The 18,226-nt window shown below is 35.9% G+C and overlaps 1 protein-coding gene across 1 annotated transcript; it reads right to left on the bottom strand.

The window, feature by feature from the left end:
- Positions 1–3,216: 3,216 nt before the first annotated feature.
- Positions 3,217–4,881, bottom strand: LOC123315155. Its single transcript, XM_044900741.1, has one exon. The coding sequence runs from the start codon at positions 4,741–4,743 to the stop codon at positions 3,265–3,267; it is 1,479 nt and encodes a 492-aa protein (XP_044756676.1). The 5' UTR covers positions 4,744–4,881; the 3' UTR covers positions 3,217–3,264.
- Positions 4,882–18,226: the final 13,345 nt, after the last annotated feature.

Raw genomic sequence — 18,226 nt, 5'->3', positions numbered from 1 at the left:
CATCCACTTTAAAAATCGAAATCGCGATTCATGATACAGGGGGTGAAAAAATCGCTTTCCAAGTAAGGGATGACAAAATCGTGAAAAATCAATTTTTTCAAATTAGGACCCCATTTTTTTATGGCAGATATTGGATCTACGTTAAAAAATAATGTGAGTGTATGCATCACACCCTTGCCCTAAAGTGGATATTTCCTGAGTTATTCACAAAAAACTGTTTTTCGTCTTGAATTTTCAGCTATTTCTTTTCCCTTCACGCCAAAAAGATGAAATTTTCAGGAACTGTTATTTGAACCATGCTGTAGATTTTTCACCCCTTCTTGAAACCGACTTCAAGTTACTATTAGGAGAACCATGGCAAACTCTCGCAGTTATAACTAGAGAAGATGCTCAAAGTTTTGACCGTTAATTTCTAGACATTTATTTATACGTCTCAGGAATGCTTCGTGCGTTGCTCTTCTTATTTCATCGGGAGGAAGAGATCTGCAAAAGTGTTTAAAAACCAAATTGAGTTTCAAAACTATGAATCTAAAAATCTAAACAAACCTGAACGCATTTCTGACTCGTTCTATGCAGTCCTCTTTATCAGTCAGGGGAGTTGTGTAGACAATATTTTTGATCCTACCCCAAACATAATAGTCTAAAGGAGTTAAATCGGGAGAACGTGGTGGCCAAAGATGTGGACCATTGTTCGCCAACCATCGATCTTCAAATAGCCTGTAGAGGATATTTGACACATTGAGTGAATTGTGTGGAGGCGCGCCATCTTGTTGATACCATAAGTCATTATGGTTCTGTACTAGCGGCTCAATTATTTGAGTCAATATGTCAGAATATCTATCTCCTAAGGGAGAACATTCTTTAAATAATGCAAACATGTGTAGTGTTCTACCTTACCAGTTAAAGTCCCATCATAAATGTGAACATCGAGAATTGCATTATTTTTGATGGCGCAAAAAACATTGAAACTCCAGGTCTCTTGAAAGTTCCATTGTCTGAAGTGGTGGTTGTTCTCTTCATCCCAAGAATGACTGTTATGCCTATTGAAAGAACCATTCTTTGTGAATTTAGATTCATCTGTTCAAATTATGCAGTCCAAAAAGTTTTCATTCTCTTGAAATCGAATCATCATAGCTTCGCAAAACTCTGTTTTCCTGACGAAATCAGTTTCCTTCAAATGCTGTACCCTATTGAATTTATATGGGTGTATTTTATGTTTTTTTAATATTCTCCAAACACTCGATTGAGATAATCCCAGATCAATCTCGGCATCTTTGAGAGAATTTTGAGGATTCACACGAAAATATGCAAGAACTGTAATTTCGCTGTTCTCATCTTCTACTACACTTCTTTCTCTGTGTATTTGACATTTCTCAAGTTTGTCATGGTTCTGTTAATGGTATCTCTCGTTGGTCTGGGTCGGTCAGGAAACCTCTCAATGAACAGTCGAATCGTTCTATCTACAACTTTATTACATTCTCCATGAAGTAGAATAAGATTTAAATAATCTTCATTAAGGTAAAAAGGTATCGACTGTTTGCTTATAAGTATAAAGAATAAAGAGTGATCCATTCGTTATTGACTGCAATCCCAAATAACCCCCAATCTGAGTATAATCTTCATTGGTAAAATTAGGCATAGTGATCGATTTTATAACTTAATACGAATTATCACCAAATTAATAGTAAACACAAAATGCTACTGAATAAAGAGGAATTTGGCAGATGTAATTAATGATATCTATCATTAAAAAAAAAGAATGTAAAACATGGTAAGTTTTTGCATATGGTTCATAAGGAATTATTTATTTATCACTGGAGAGAAAACCGATGGCCGATTAGTTGAAATAAAGAGGTTTCCGATACAAATTCGAATCAAAATTCGCCATCTATTCAGGAACAACCTGTAACTTTTCTTTTTCTCTTGCATATTAGGGTAGTAAAATCTAAAACATGGTTTAAGTAACAGTTCCTGAAAATTTCATCTTTTTGGCGTGAAGGGAAAAGAAATAGCTGAAAATTCAAGACGAAAAACAGTTTTTTGTAAATAACTCAGAAAATATCCACTTTAGGGCAAGGGTGTGATGCATGCACTCACATTATTTTTTAACGTAGATTCAATATCTGCCATAAAAAAATGGGGTTCTTATTTTAAAAAATTGATTTTTCCAATTTTGTCATCCCTAACTTTGAAAGCGATTTTTTTACCCCCTGTATCATGAATCGCGATTTCGATTTTGAAAGTGGATACATCAATCTTACATCTTGAAAAATCCCAAAACTGAAAATTTTCCATCCAAAAACCTCGAAGTTATTCTTGTTTCAGCGGAGCTCTATTTTCGATTTTTTTTTCGAATTTTCCCGCTCAGACAGAATTTTCCAACCAAAACTGAAAAATGTTACATCAAAATAACTTGAAATTTTCTAAGAAATCTATTTCTGCAATAAAAAAATGGTGTTCTAATTGGAAAAACGGAAGTTGACGTCATTTCCGGAAAAACCGGAGGTGCTCATGCCTTGAAAATATTTTAGATTTCATCAGCATCGTGAAATACTTATAAGTGCTGAATTTCATGAAAATACGTTCAGTAGTTTCCCGTATAAATATGGGTGAGGTTCCTCGTGAAAGACCCTGTATAGTCAAAATTTTTCAGAAGGTGAAAGAACCGCCTTAGATCCCATGCACACACTGGCATTAGGAAGCGTAACATATTTGACTTGTGGTAGTAAGGCTGATTTGTATCTGTGCATGTAGACAATTTCGTCAGCATAGATGGATGAAATCGGAACAGGAACAGTCATATTTGTGAAATTACCAATTTCAACTCCTCTCTTAGAGATCCGGAATAAATCATTATTCTATTTAAAATCAGGAAAACCTAACTTCAGATTTTATAGCAATTAAAATTGATTTCACTGTAGATTTTTCGAGTAGGATTGTGTGGATATATGTAGATTCTTTGGACTGAGTTCGATTCATTTTCACTTATGTTAGCAAAATAATTTTTTTTTGTTGTTGCTCTCAGTTTGTACTAGTCATTATTATAACTTATTCTTATAAGATCATTCGAATCCAATACAATTTATCAATATCTCAAGTCGAAAAATATCGATTTTATGATCCGATTGGAAAGAAGACCATTCACTTTTTTCGCTTTTGTAACGAAAATTCAGGAACTATCAATTATGAACCTATCCATGAAAAAAACACGAGAGGTCAGATGAAGACACTTTTATATACCTGAAATAATTTATTTTGAATCTTCTAGAACACGGTTGGTAGCAACGTTAAATCAATATTTGATACTTGAATTACAGTTCTAAAAAACTCAACTTCTTCACTGGTAATGTCCCATCCATTCATTTGTCCCAGAAATCGCAATTTTGGGCAATGATTCATCAATAATTCTATTGAAATTGCAGTCAAACTTTTTGCACAGGACAACCACAACTCTTCTAAGAATAAGAATTCAATATCAGCGCACAATCTGAATAAATCACCATCAGTAAAATTGACCGCACAACCGATCATCACCCTCCGAAGAAGAGGACTGTTCGCGAGTATTTGCCTTAAGCAATTGTCTGTCATATTGCAGTATAAAATCTCGATATTTGTGAGGTACATGAAGAATAATTCAGGTCTGGAGATAGTTAAATGCATGTGATAAAATTCGAGGGTGTTCACTCTTGGTGATCCCTGGGCTACAAAGGTTAAGTCCAAGGGTTTATCTTGACAACTCGCTACTTTGATAACTTCCAAATTCGATTGGTGACTTGCCAGATATTGGGTGATCTCCGCAACGGAGCCTTTACATATTTTGAGATAGATCAAACGTTTCAAGTCTTTCAAATGTGGGATGACTCCTTCTTTCGGGGAATTCAAATGGATGCTTTCCAGTAAAGGACACAATCGCGAAATAACATGAAAAATTTCTTGAGTTGTTTCGGTATCACGCAAAAGTGTTATATTGGTAATGTAGGACGAATTCTGTAAGTGGAACAGGGAATTTCCTGTGAACGAATAGGATCGGATTTCTCTCAGCTTCGGTAAATTTCTTATGACACGGGATACAAGTTCCGTATCGTCGTTGCTTCCTTCACATATCTCCTTTTTTCCATAATATCCTACATCAAGAATCCGGAGATTTTCGTTTTTCAAATATCCTAGACCATCTGCGGTGAAATACGACTCACCAGAAATATCCAATACGTTCAAATTCCTACAGTCTGCAATCCGCTGAAGAATAGCGTCGTTAGCCATATGGGGTATGATGAGAACTTTCAGATTGTTCAAAGAACCGACCAATTTAGTTAACAATGCGGGATGATCCCTGGCCCACACTCCTTTGAGATTGAGTTGCCGGAGCCCCACTCCTCTTGATATAATAACTTCGAGGATTTTTTCGTAATAAGAATGCGGAAATATTCCTGTATCCAATTTTCTGACGTCGTCTCGAAGCAAAACTTCCAAAATACTAAATCTGGTGGCTGCATCCAGATGGATGGAATTCAGAATATCCCTAAGAAGTTCTTGGAGCACTTCGTGAGTAACGTCGGATAAATATTGCTTGACCGCTTCGTAATTCAGACCTTCGTCATCTGACAGCGACTGGACCAATTGGTTCGCAACGAATTTCACACATAAACGACCTAGTGATGAGACCGGGATTCTCGGGGACATTTTTTGCACTTGACCGAGTTGAATGCTGCATTGAATTACTTGACACTGCCTCTGGAATCGCATCGAGTAGGATTGTTTTGTTTTTCATTTCGTTGGGATCGTGCCATTTCATTACTGAGTAGTTTATATTTAACGTTTAGCAGATGTATTCCCACGAATATTTGTGTGTGTCAGTTTCGAAATACAACTGTTTGACGGATGAACATATCCCAATCCGATAATTTCAATGATTTTTATATTCAAGACCAATTTGTGGCCCCCACTTTATAGGATATACACAGTGTCAATCTGAAATTGTATCTCGACCCCCATGCAAAATAAGGAAAAATGCAAAAAGTGTAATACTCTGGGTCGTAGGAATACAATCAATCAATCAATTTGTAGCAACGCTGTTAGCTGTTCATTTATTTATATTATATTTACTTTGCAAACAGCACAATGTACCAACAGAGCAACCACAAATTTCAGAGTAGCTAATTAAAATTCACACTTGTAATAAATTCAGTTATTTTCTGCGTAGTAGATAGCAAAGAAGAAGTTGTTAAGGAATTTTTTGATTTATCACAATTGTCGAAAAAATGGCAGCTGGTATGACACCTTGTTTTGAAGGTAATTCAATTGCTTTTTCAGAAATGCAATACCCTAGATCTTTCTTACTAATATTTCTGAGAAATTGAGAAAAAAAAGGAAAGTAAAATAGTTCTGATAGCAAGAAACGCAAAACGAAAAAAATGAAAACAATTTCACTCTAAAAAAATTTCAAAATGTTGAACATTATTCAAAAAGAAAGTAAACAAAAACATAAACTATTTTCAAATTCGGCCTTGCATGCTTGAGAGTCGAGATATTGAAGGTGGTACTTTCTCAAATGGATACATATCTAATATATAATTAAATTAAGAAGCCCATTTCTTCAATTATACGGAATGACAGTGCGAGTCCCTAACTTGGAATAAATTAAGTAAATCAAATTCCGATTTTCGGTTGTGAAGCTCCACCGGCCGATTAGAATTTTAAATTGTGCTTTTTTTATTTAAAATTCTTCTTCCAAATTCAAGGTATGACGTAATAGGTAATTTTTTTGAATGGAAATCATAATTTTTTATGACTCTTCTCAAAGAGTAGGTATGTCAAAATACACTTCCGTACCAAGTATAAAATTGTTGTTTATTATCGTTGAAAACTGATAAATAAGATTGAACGAAAAAAAAAAATCATATGAAAACCTAACGGGAAAAAGCTATTTCTAGTACTTCCACAATTCCACATGCAATTTTAATACTCAACAAATCTAGTCAAATCTGTATATTTAGACAACACAGCAACCAAAATATTAGAAATCACAATTTTATTCTGTATTTATCCATTTTCCGATTCAATTGAATCTTCAGCCTTTTATCAGGCACTTATATTTTGGGTCACTAACTTGAAACACAAAGATTAACAAATCTGTATAGAGATAAATCTGCGGTAATTTCAAGTAATCTTACCTTTGAAAACGATAAACTTTATCTTTTAGATATAAAAATTTGGAATGAACAATGAAATGAGCACGTTTTAAGGAATGTAATATCAATTCGAATACCTTAAAGCCTTCAACAAGTGGTATTCATTTGCAGGAGCAAATCGGTTATTTCAATTTTTCAATTGAATTCGTTCCAGAGATTGAGAGTGAAAACCCTAAAAAGTTACAGAAAACTAAAATTTCCTATAAAGAGGTTATGTTTATCATAACTCATTTTATTGTGTTTTTTGAATTCAGATATTTAATCAATCAATTATATCCTCAATGTTATCGTTTTTTCATTTTCGTGGTGTTATCGTTTTTCGTGGTGATGTAACTAATTGAAATCATTACTGATTTCTTCGAATACAAACCTCTGGTTTCGTAGTGTTTCGAGTCTGTGACCCAAAATATTCCATTAAATTACCAAAATTGATAAACAACGAATGAAATCTACCGTTCTTGAATTTTGTTCACTATGTTGTCTGAATATTCAGATTTGACTAGATTAATTTTCTCCTTTTTCCGAATATCCTGTCAAATTTGAAGAATTTTGATGTACAGGGTGGGCAAAATTGGTGATACCTGAACTACAACTTTTTAACCCAACGAGATAGAGGAAAATGAATGTGCCATTCATGTCTTTTTTTTTTGGAGAAACTAATAATGCAATCAACTGCATTCCTTCATCTTTTTTTCTTTTTGCGTTATAGGCCAAAATTTAAACTTGGGCGATTACCACTTTGGTCATTATCTTCGTTTCCATTCGTGCTAGGATGTTGAAATGAAAACATTTTACAGACACTTTTTTGATAGCAATCCAGTAGCGAAATATGATTTTTTCAAACAGATATATTTGCTGAGCTATAACATAAAGATGTGTTTTTTCTTATGAAAACAGCAGTTTAAAATTCCTCAGAAGGAATCGCCATTTTTTACCGTTTCAGAAATATATTTTAAACTAATGTTTTCAGAAGAAAAAACACATATTTATGTTATAGTTCAAGCAAATATACCTGTTGGAAAAAATCATAGTGCGCCACTTGATTGCATTCCAAAAAGTGTCTGTATAATGTTTTCATTTCAACATCCTAGCTCAAACAGAAATGGAGATAATGGCCACAGTTAAAATTTTAATTTTGACCTATAACTCGAAAACAAAAGAAGATAGAGGAATGCAGTTGATGGCATTATTAGTTTCTCGATAAAGGACGACCGTAATGTGTCATGCGTTTTCCTCCATCTCTTTGGGTTGAAAATGTTGAATTTCAGGTAACACCAATTTTGCGCACCCTATACAGGGTGATTTTTTCCTGCTGAACCTAATTTGCCAATTTTTTTTTTTAAACCGGAACTGTAAATAAATTCACTTCGATGTCAGTGTGAACTAGTTCGCACTTGTAGGAAGCAAAACGAATAAAACCATTCTAAAAGCTTGGACATAAGACAAATGGTTTCGTAATCCAAAACAGATCGTCTTGGAAGTATAATGACCAGATCAAAAGAAGCAGGATTAGGATCATTATGCATTTAAGGCTCAGTTGTACGGTTCACGTTTAAGCTGAGTTTAAGTTTGAACCAAGAACTTTGACTGTAATTCAATTCAACTTTGACAAGTTGAACTAGGTTCAATGTTGAATGGCTCGAATTTGCCGGGCCTAAGTATTTGTCTGAATATCGCCTATCTCAGCTATTCCGGCATAGTAAAGTACAGCCTGATATGGAGGATTGCTCTAATTGTTCCACCACCTGGAACTACATACGCAAGCGTATACAGTGTTCTTGGTATCGTGGTGACTCACCGGAGGTCAGAGTGCACTGATAACTGACTTTAAATATTCGAAAGGGGCTCGAGAATCGAAGCTGAAAGCCGAAAGCGGTCACCCGCTTCGAATCTGTGTCAACCCTCGTTCCCTCACAGAATTTGCGAGGACTTTGACTGTTCTTCTTAGGGCGTGGTTTTATACAAACAAAAAATAGCAATTGCATATCTTAGTTACCTATTCTATCACAAACATATTCACCATGATTTATAATTGGACTCTACGAAATTGGAATTACATCTGAATGCTAATAAATATTATCAACTATAATAAATAAATCAAAAACTGATCCTCTCCTCTAACTCACCAATACGCCATTCAGTAAAGAAGAGAATTACCTAATACATGCTTGTCTCCCTTCTATTGAGAATTGTCTATTGCACCAAGCAACCCTGCAACTTTCTACTCTGCATTTTGTCAAATTTAAATTGATCTGAAATTTAATTTGAATGATATTACGACGAATCCAAAAGTAGAAACCTTTGAAAACAACACTAATACTGCCATAAAAACAACAAACAACAAAGTCTTTCTTGTGTGCTGTATCAGTGCCGCGCCTACATTTGGATCCGGAATGGTAATGTTTTTATATTTCACACCGCCAGACGCGGTACATATATGACCCCATATTTCTTCAGAGAAAAACCAATTATATACAATGAGCAAACTGTTCAACATGTCTGCTCTGTTCTCTTGTGTTGTTCACTCTCATTACCAACTTTCAAGTTTCAGCTTCAAAATCAGCCTCTTATAGTTCTTACTCGTTGAAAAATTTCTAACAAGAATGCTACAAAATAAATCCTGTAATACTCCGGAACATTGAGGATAGTGCAGCTGTAGTTAAGATAACCATAAGTTGAAAATGAAATGAAATCCCTTACAACTATCACACGGAACATAGATATATGCAAAAACGCCAATTATAGCCATCAAATATATCACTAATAGTAGGTATGAGTTAAAATTTATATATTCTTATATGGCTGCTAAAGGGGCGCCAAAAAGTTTCTTGCCTAGGGCGTTCCATATTCGTTTATCTACTGGGTTTTTGTCAGTTTTTATGTAAAATATCACCACCCCGTATCTCGGAAAACTTTTATAGCATAATGTCATTATTTTTCATGCAGAATCACCTGCTGAAGTTTGTCGATCTTATTCACTAAAATTCTGTATAATATTCATTCGGACCCAAATTCAATATTTCCCGCATTTATACTTCATTCCTGCGATTGATCAGATTTTATCGATTTCGAAGAAATTGGTTCATGTCTCCTGCGGTTTGGGATGAATTTTAGAACAAAAAAGAGAAATGATAGACTCGTTGGTTGATGCAGCCGTTTACTGAATTAATGTGTTTTATTAAACGTGTGACGCGAGGCAGAACCGAAATAGAATTACTTTGCTTGCGGGTGGATATGCGCAACACGAAAATCCATTATATGGTGATAACAAAAATGGCCCGAAACGATATTTTTTGTTTTCAGCATTCTGTCATAATGTTTCAGCTAAAAGCACAGAAATAACCCAATATTTCGACATGAAAATTCCTACGTATTTACGGCAATTTTTGTTTTTCAAAATAAATTTCAATGAGCATTACTGGAAATATCTTCTTGCAGGAACAACCGCAACGTGACAGAATAATAAAGTTCATGAGTCTTTCAGGAAGAAAATCAATAGTGGTTTCTCAAGTCATCTTCAGTCTGCATATCTAGGTCCACAAGAAATGCCAAACGAAAGACGAACAATCGGAAGGTCTCAAGCGAATATCCCGTGTCTAGAAACATATATAAGAAAAAAAAACCTAGTTCCGAGGGGAGTTTTATACAGCGGCATAGCTCTGATTTTTTCTTCTTCAGCTGGACCATGCCGTTCCTTTATTTTATATACATATTTGGATTTGTATGAAACATTTTAATCTTGAATAAAAAGATATCAGTAATCCATATAGTTGTTCAATTTCATTTTTGAGGATGAGAGCAGAATGCGAAATATATGTAGGTAAGGGTAAACACAGGGTGCAAATGAGGCGTTCAGAGCTGAAGAGGCCCAAGCTACAATTTTTCTGAAATTGAGTTTAGGAGTATATAAAATTTTGATTCATTTTTAGGCAGTTCTTACTGTTAATTCAATTTCAGAAAAATTGTAGCTTGGGTCACTTTTGCTCGGAACAACTTCCTTGTGACTGAAACTGGTTGACTAGGATTACACTATAGCAGGGCCCCCTCAACGAATTTTTACGATTTTTATGCCCTCGTTTGGTTCTCATTTTGCTTCGTTTTGCTCACCACTCAGTTTATTTTGCTAACCTATATACAATGAGCTATAGACAATTCAAAGTGCCCTGCTGGTGTAATATTACACCAGCAGGGCACCTCAACGGATCTTTCCGATATTGGTATCATTCGAAAGCTCTCGTTTTGCTCCGTTTTGCTCCGTTTTGCTTACCAGTCCGTTCGTTTCGCTCATTCATACTTTGCTAGATTTCGAAAAAAAAAAATTTTTTTTTTCTTACCCTAGCTTGTGGAATTCTGCGTTTTGCTCTTTTAAAATCTGCAATCAGTTTTTTCTACCACATACCGTTACCGAGATAAAGATAATCAAAAGTGCCCTGCTGATGTAAAATTACACTAGCAGGGCACCTCAACAGATCTTTCCTATATTGGTTTCGATCGAAAGCCCTCGTTTTGCTCATCAGTCCGTTCGTTTTGCTCATTTACACTTTACGAGGTTTTAGAGCAGAAAAAATTTTTTTTTAACCTAGCTTGTGGGACATCTGCGTTTTGCTCTTTCCAAATCTGCAATTCGTTTTTCTCTACCAGTTACCTTTACCGGGATATAGTTGCCTTTTTGTGAGTCTTCATCATAAGAAAAAAAATCATTTTTTTCCGCACCAGGGTTCATCTCATGACCCTTCTTGTGGATTATTTTATAGGAGGAGTTATAGTTCAAAAATGTGCTCTTCAAGTCAATGTTTTTGACAAAAATCTGTAAAAATGAAAGTGCCCAAATTTGCGGCTTTCCAGAACACAGATTCAGCGCTGGCGTTTTATAAATTACTCACTTCCAAAGCATCAGCCAGGCGCTTTAATCTGACGGGGACATTTAGCACTTACGGAATATTAATTTTATATGAATTCTTCATGGATACAGTTGGTCTCCCCTATTATTCGGTAATCGTTCAGTAAGAGGTTTTCTCTCTGAGATATCCCGAGCTATTCGTGTTTCCCAACTAATTGGTGTTTAGTAACTGGCATCAAGGGTACGCTCAATTTCATGTAGGTACCTTTTGTCCTCACGTGAAAGGGTTTTCATTATACGTCGTTTTTCTCACGACCAGTTTTCGGACTGGCAAACTCATTAGGACGAATGTGTGTGATTAAAAACGATATTTCTCGTATCCCTAGAATAAACATCAGTCTAAAAGTCATTATCGTATGAGCTCTAAGTATGGTGAGAAGAGAAGGAACAAAAAACAGATTGCGAAATGAGCTTAGGCCGTCCCATTAGCCATGAGCATATGGCTGAATAATTGATTTCGTAATGTCTACCATGTATTGAATTCTTTGAAATTTTTAATTTGCCAATTCGACGATCAATTCCATTCGATTGGGGGTAGCATAGCTTTTTTCCGAGCTTTTTTCCTACTTCTTCGGAGAGTGGAAAGAGTAAGAAAGAACTGAGTATTCTTTGATTTTGTTCTTGAATTGTTGAGTCCTAAGTTGTTTGAACTCAGAGGAGATCTCATTGTATAACTTGTACCACTTGTAGATGTTGTATCTGAAACATCTCTGAAAGGTTGAACTTCTATGGTTAGGACATTAAAGCAAATTTCTATGTCTAACGTTAACATTATGGACATCAGCTCTGTTTTGCAATCTATTGAAAGGAACAGGTGGCATTTTTTTTACAATTATTTTATGGAAAATGCAGAGAGCATGAAAACTGAAACGAAGTCTTATAGGAAGCCAATTTAACTCTACCAGCTTTTGAGATATACATATGTTCAAATTTTCTACTCCCGTAGATAAACCTAATTCTGTGCTCGTTGAATTCGACCGAGAGAGTGCTGGTCCAGGCAAAAGCTACAGGAACAATAGTTGAATTTAGACAAAACCAGACAATTATTCGTTATAAATTCACCTATTGTAGAATTCATAATAAAAATCCTCAAATTGTTATCGCTGATACCTCTTCAAATAGAGGAGTCACCACACAGAAGAATTGAGCTACAAAATGAAGGAATCAGACATAAACTTTCCGAAATGAATATTATAAAATTACGGGCGATTTCATAATCAAACCTAAAGTCACTTTAATTATAAGCTTCCTTTAACCCTACTAACGTCCAGTTTCATAATCAAATTTAAAGTCACTTTAAGCTTAAAGCTTCCTTTACTGTCATTTTTAGTACGGTTAAAGGCAGCTTTAAAATTAAAGCGACTTTAGGTTTGATTATGAAACCGGCCGTAAAAATGACAGTAAAGGAAGCTTTAAGCTTAAAGTGACTTTAAATTTGATTATGAAACTGGACGTTACTCATTAGTTTGGACGTTAAGTGAGTTATATAAACCAACATTTACTTACTCTCAAAAGTAGGTACTATATATTTATATAGTACCTACTTTTGAGAGTAAGTAAATGTTGGTTTATATAACTATATAATATATATAATATATAATTATATGATGTTTATAGAGGAAGTGACCATTTGGTCACTTCCTCTATAAACATTTAGCAGAATATAATAATTGAGAAATTGTAGCAACTATTAACTTCAGTTTAAAAATATATTTCAAAAACAGTTTTCTTACAATTCTTCATCAACAACTTGGTGAGAATGACAGTGAAGGTTCACAGACGAGTCCTGTTTATACTCATAGACATAGAGCCTTCCCTTTCTATCTATGCATGAAATACGGTCAAAAACAGTGACAGAGAGAAACACACGTCGGGCATGCAGTTGTCTTTTTCTTGAATTTTGATTGGTCTACACTCACCTCTATGTGAACAAAAAAGAGACAGGTAAATGCCCGACGATCATTTCTCTCTTTCTATAAAAAAGCCAATTTCATGCTGACATTGCTCAGTCCATGTCTCTATGTCTATGTTTATACTGATCATTTCGACTTCCAGCATTAGCCAAGGCTTCATCTGTGCTTCTTTGGACAGGAAAGAGAAATTTTTCTCGGAAAAGAGCAAACGCGACTCGTGACTTTCCAGAGCAACTTCATTATGTTATTATTAATCAATAAACATATTGATCAATATACAAAAAATCAAGAACAATACATGGCGCAGTAAGTGAAAAACTCTGTTTCTTAATCAAATGAATGAATTTTTCGTCGACCTCATATGAAAATGTAGCTCTATTCAACGTACACGAAAATGCCCATTACTGACCTCTTTTGATGGTATATTTCTTATTAATGCATAATTTTCGTGGAACATAACAACAGAAAAAAAATTATTTCATTCGTTTGTCGCATTGATTTTCAGAGTAAAGGATGAATTAAACAAAAATGAATTGAATGTTGCAAAAAAATCGTGATCGTTCGAGAGTAAGCAATAAACTAAAACTTCAGCTTCCACCAGCTCCACACATTTTTTGACAGATATCATATAATATAATAGGACAAAAATTATATAATAGAGTAGAAAGGTGGGAGACTAAAGCGATGTGAGCGCCATCTGTGTGTCAAGCGTGTTTCTAACTTCGAACATAGGTACATGGAATGGAAAATAAACATTCCAAAGACTGAAGTGAGATTGCTTAGTGTTGCCAATCACAATTGAAACATTTGTTTCGGACATCAGTGTCACATTAATTTTCAGTACGAATAGAAAGGAAGTATATAAATTTTTCAATATAACGCCACTGCCTTACTATCGCGCTAGACAAAGAAACATCGAATGTGTCTACTACAAAACATTCATTTGTAGCACAGAATGTCCATTCCATGTATCTATGTTCTAAGGTTTCTAAGACGCTAGGACTAGTTGAAATTATTAATTTGAGTGATATTTGTAGAAACATATGAAATTTCGTAAGATTTCAGAAGGCCATTTTGATCAAAGAGATTATGAATATTTCGATTCTCGTACCGCTTTTTGTTTTTCTAGCTCGTTGTAGTTGCTGATTATTAATTTTTTTTTTCTAATTTTTTGGTGAAATCCCCAAAATATCGTTCCAATATTATTGAATGGTGAAGAACCGTGGATCCAATAATAAAATGGATTTTGCGAGATCAAGTTTTTCACTCAAGTATGGAAAATGTAAGCGTTAGTATTAAAAAAACTCTTGACATGTAAATCGGTTATTCATTTATTTTTATTTTCAGTTCTCCGAAATGGATAAAATTTTCAGGGTGTTAAGAGAATGACTTCAGCAAACAATGTTCACACCATGTGCAGTGAATATTTTACTGCATTTTATGTATTAAACCATAGAGTATTAATGATATAACACAGCCTCGAGATGTAAAAAAACTGAAAGTATTCTTTTTATGAAATAATGGGAAACATTGTGGAAATCTTGTATTGTGAGGAATTTTTGATTGTTTTATATCTGTTTTCAACTCTTGCTATCGTCAATATATTACTTTTTTTGCAGGTATCAAAAACTAGATAGCTTACTTAATGCAGAATTTTTTTCCAACGTACTTTAACCTCATAAAATAGATATCCTACTGCAGAAGTTTTTTCAACGCAAAGGGGCGATGAATAAATATGAAGCCTCTAATGGATATCAACATCAAGCTTTCAAATTCCATTTGCAACAAATCGCATTGATAGGGTAGAGTGATATATCACCTCCATAATATTACAAGGGAGTTGAAGAACATTTGATTCGACGAATGTCATTCGAAACTGTAGTAACCATCGAATCATAATAATTTCCGCATTCATTTCCTCGTCAACATCGCTTCGAATGAAACGGTATTCACGAAAAAAAAAATTCAACCGTTTATCTTTTCCGCTGAAACCAATTACTGTAATATTCGCTTCAACTCGTCGCCCTCCAGCAGTGATACATCGTTCCCCTAGTTTTCACAACCAAAAAGTGGGTAATGTTCCATACGTGACACAAACTCGATTCCACAAATTTGAAATGACATCGACAAATTAGTGTCATGAAAGAACATGTCACGCGTTTTGTAACAGTATTCGGATCCGGTTCACATGGAAATCACCGCAGAAAGCGGAGTCAATAAATGCTATATCAGGAATAATCTAAAATGAAAGGAAAGGGAGATATGGAATCGGATGTCCGCATAATTTATCGATATCGGTATGACAAAAGTTACTGACGTTTTCGAGCAGAAATATTCGATAAGCTTCTTCGTAATTATACTTTCCTATTTATATTTCATTTTTATTCCTATGTCATTAATATTTATTCTGTCTGATTTAATAGGCAAAAAAAAGAAGGATCCTTATAAAAACTTTTTGACGATAGGTGTGGTAGACAAGATGATGTGCTTTTGGAAAGCAGAGATTACATCAGATTCAAGGTAGAATCTTTTATTGTTTGTCAGTAAATAGCTCAGGCAAATTAGGTCTAAAAAGAGCCGTGCTTCCTGAAAATTGCAAGCTGGTAATGGTTTCAAAAGACAAAGGCCATCACAAATATGGGAAAAGTTTGCGACAATTTTCTGCAAGGGCCTAAAACCCTCGGAATTTTCGGACTTTCAATTTTTTCGCAGTTTTCAATCAGGAAAGTGCATTGAACAAAAAACTTTATCCAAAATTTTTCGAAGAAGAGAGATTAGCTTTTCCAATGACATCGAATTCGTTTGAGTCGTAAGAGTGGTTCAGCCAAAATCGATCGCCAAAATTTGTTAATTTATTTCTTGCCCAGTCTAAAGGAAGGAAAAATGAACTCGCCACGCATATCTTCATTTCATTCATTGCTGTATCCCGTTACCGGGAATAAATCTACAAAAAGAAGAAGAAAAAAAAAAATTCGAACAGACTTGTAACTTCTTAGTGCTAGTTGCGACTGTGTGCCCTCCTGTGACTAAAGAGACCCAACCGTGACCTGCAGATCCTTCCACACTCAGGGCATGGATAGTCTCCAACCAGATCTGGCCGCCGCTGTATCCTTCTCGATTCTCCACTATAACTGTGGACCAAAGACCTCCACTGTGACCTGTCTAACGCTAGTTGTTCCCAGTTATGATTAGCATTAACTGATTTTAGGGATTGATGTAGTGTATCCTTAAACCGCTTAAACTGGCCTCCTGGTTTCCGGGCTCCCTCAGTGAGTTCGCCGTATAGAGCTATTTTGGGGAGTCTTGTGTCTTGCATCCTCAGAATGTGGCCGCTCCATCTGAGTCGGGCCCTCGTTACTTGAGTCTCAATTGTTGTACAACTCGCGCGCTGCAAGACTTCTGCATTCGAAACTTTGTGGAACCATCTGATGTGCATTATCTGTCTTAGATGACGTTGTTGCGTTTGTTCAAGCTGTTTAATATGTCGCCTGTAGGGAGTCCAGCTTTCGCTTCCGTAAAGAAGCGTTGGGAGGACCACTGCTCTGTAAACAGCTGTCTTGGTCTTCAGATTGAGGTCGTGATTTTGGAACACTCTGTCCTTCAGCTTCCAGAATGCCCGTGATGCCGAATTGATACGGTTGTGTATTTCCGTGTCAAGGTTAGCCCTAGTATTTATGAAGCTTCCCAAGTATTTGAACTGCTCAACCTGTTCTAGAGTTTCATTGTCCAGGCTGATATCTGTTTGAAGGCTTTCTGGCGGACTTACCAGGATTTTGGTCTTGTCAATATTGAGTCTAAGGCCTAAAGCTTCGTATATATGTTTATAGGTGTCCATCATTATCTGTAGATCCTCTGAGCTGCTAGCGATGAGTGAACAGTCGTCTGCATATTGAAGTTCCGTGATAAACTTGGTACGGGTTTTTGCTCTGAGGCGCTTCAGGTTGAACAGGCCTCCATCAAATCTGAATCTTATCCCAACACCTCTTACGGGCATGCTCATGTCAGCAATTATCGATACAGCTATGGCGAAAATATTGAACAGTAAAGGCGCTAATACGCATCCTTGTTTTATTACAGAGTTGGTTGAGAAATGGTCGGTTGTAGAGCCATTATGCTGTATTCTAGCGGTGTTGTTGGTATGAAGGCTTTTACACACTGCTAGGAATTTTTCGGGTACTCCTAGACGTGCCATGATTTTCCAGAGCGCTCTCCGATTCACCGAGTCGAATGCCTTGCTTAAATCGATGAAGGCTGTATAAATCCTTGATTGTTGTTCACGGGCCTTTTCTTGTAGCTGTCGAAGTGTAAAAATTAGGTCCACCGTACCTCGATTTGGTCGAAAGCCGCACTGGGATTCAGGTAAAAGCCTCTCTAAGAGTGGAACCAGACGATTAGCCATAATCTTCGAGAGAATTTTACCGGCCACATTAAGCAACGATATGCCCCTGTAATTGTTGCAATTCGACGTATCGCCTTTGTTCTTATAGAGGTTGATAACTAAAGCGTCTCTGAAGTCTTGTGGCACATCTCCCTGTTCCCAGATCTTGCGGAATAGTATTAGGAGACTATTGACAATGTCCTCATCCAAGGCTTTGAATATCTCCGCCGGAATGCCGTCTAGACCAGGGGACTTATCATTTTTCATATTTTTAATCGCGCTTATGATTTCCGACATTGAAATTTCGTCATCAAGCGATGTCATCGGACTATACGCGGGAAGCAGTTCTAAAATGGATAAATCCGAGTCGTTATTTTTATTCAAGACCTGTGAGTAATGCTCCTTCCATCTTTCGAGAATTTTTCTATCATCAGTTAGAATAGCTCCATGAGCATCTCTTATAGGAAAGCTAGCTTTTCTGCTTGGACCGTAAACAGTTTTAATAGCTTCGAAAAAACGCCTGTAGTCATGGTTATCGGCGTAAGCTTGTATTTCTCTAGCTTTTTCTTTCCACCAGCTGTCCTTGATTTTTCTTATTTCTTGACGGACCTCGCGTTTTATGTTTATGAAACCTATTTGGGCTGCAACATCGCCAGGCTTGTTAATTGCGGTTTTCATCGCTTTGTGTTTTGCGTCCAAAAGGGGTGCGATATGAGTTTCGCTGTCTGCAAACCAGTCTGGGGATTTTCGGGAGCGTTCCGTGCCCAGTATTTCCTTCGCTGTATTTGTAAGGGATGACTTGAAACGGAGCCAATGAGTCTCAATGTCGTCGTTATAATCCGGTGGT

The sequence above is a fragment of the Coccinella septempunctata genome, chromosome 6 (assembly GCF_907165205.1).
Source record: "Coccinella septempunctata chromosome 6, icCocSept1.1, whole genome shotgun sequence".
NCBI lineage: Eukaryota > Metazoa > Arthropoda > Insecta > Coleoptera > Coccinellidae > Coccinella > Coccinella septempunctata.
Note: the sequence above shows the minus strand (reverse complement) of the source record. Positions and strands in the feature narration are given on the sequence as shown.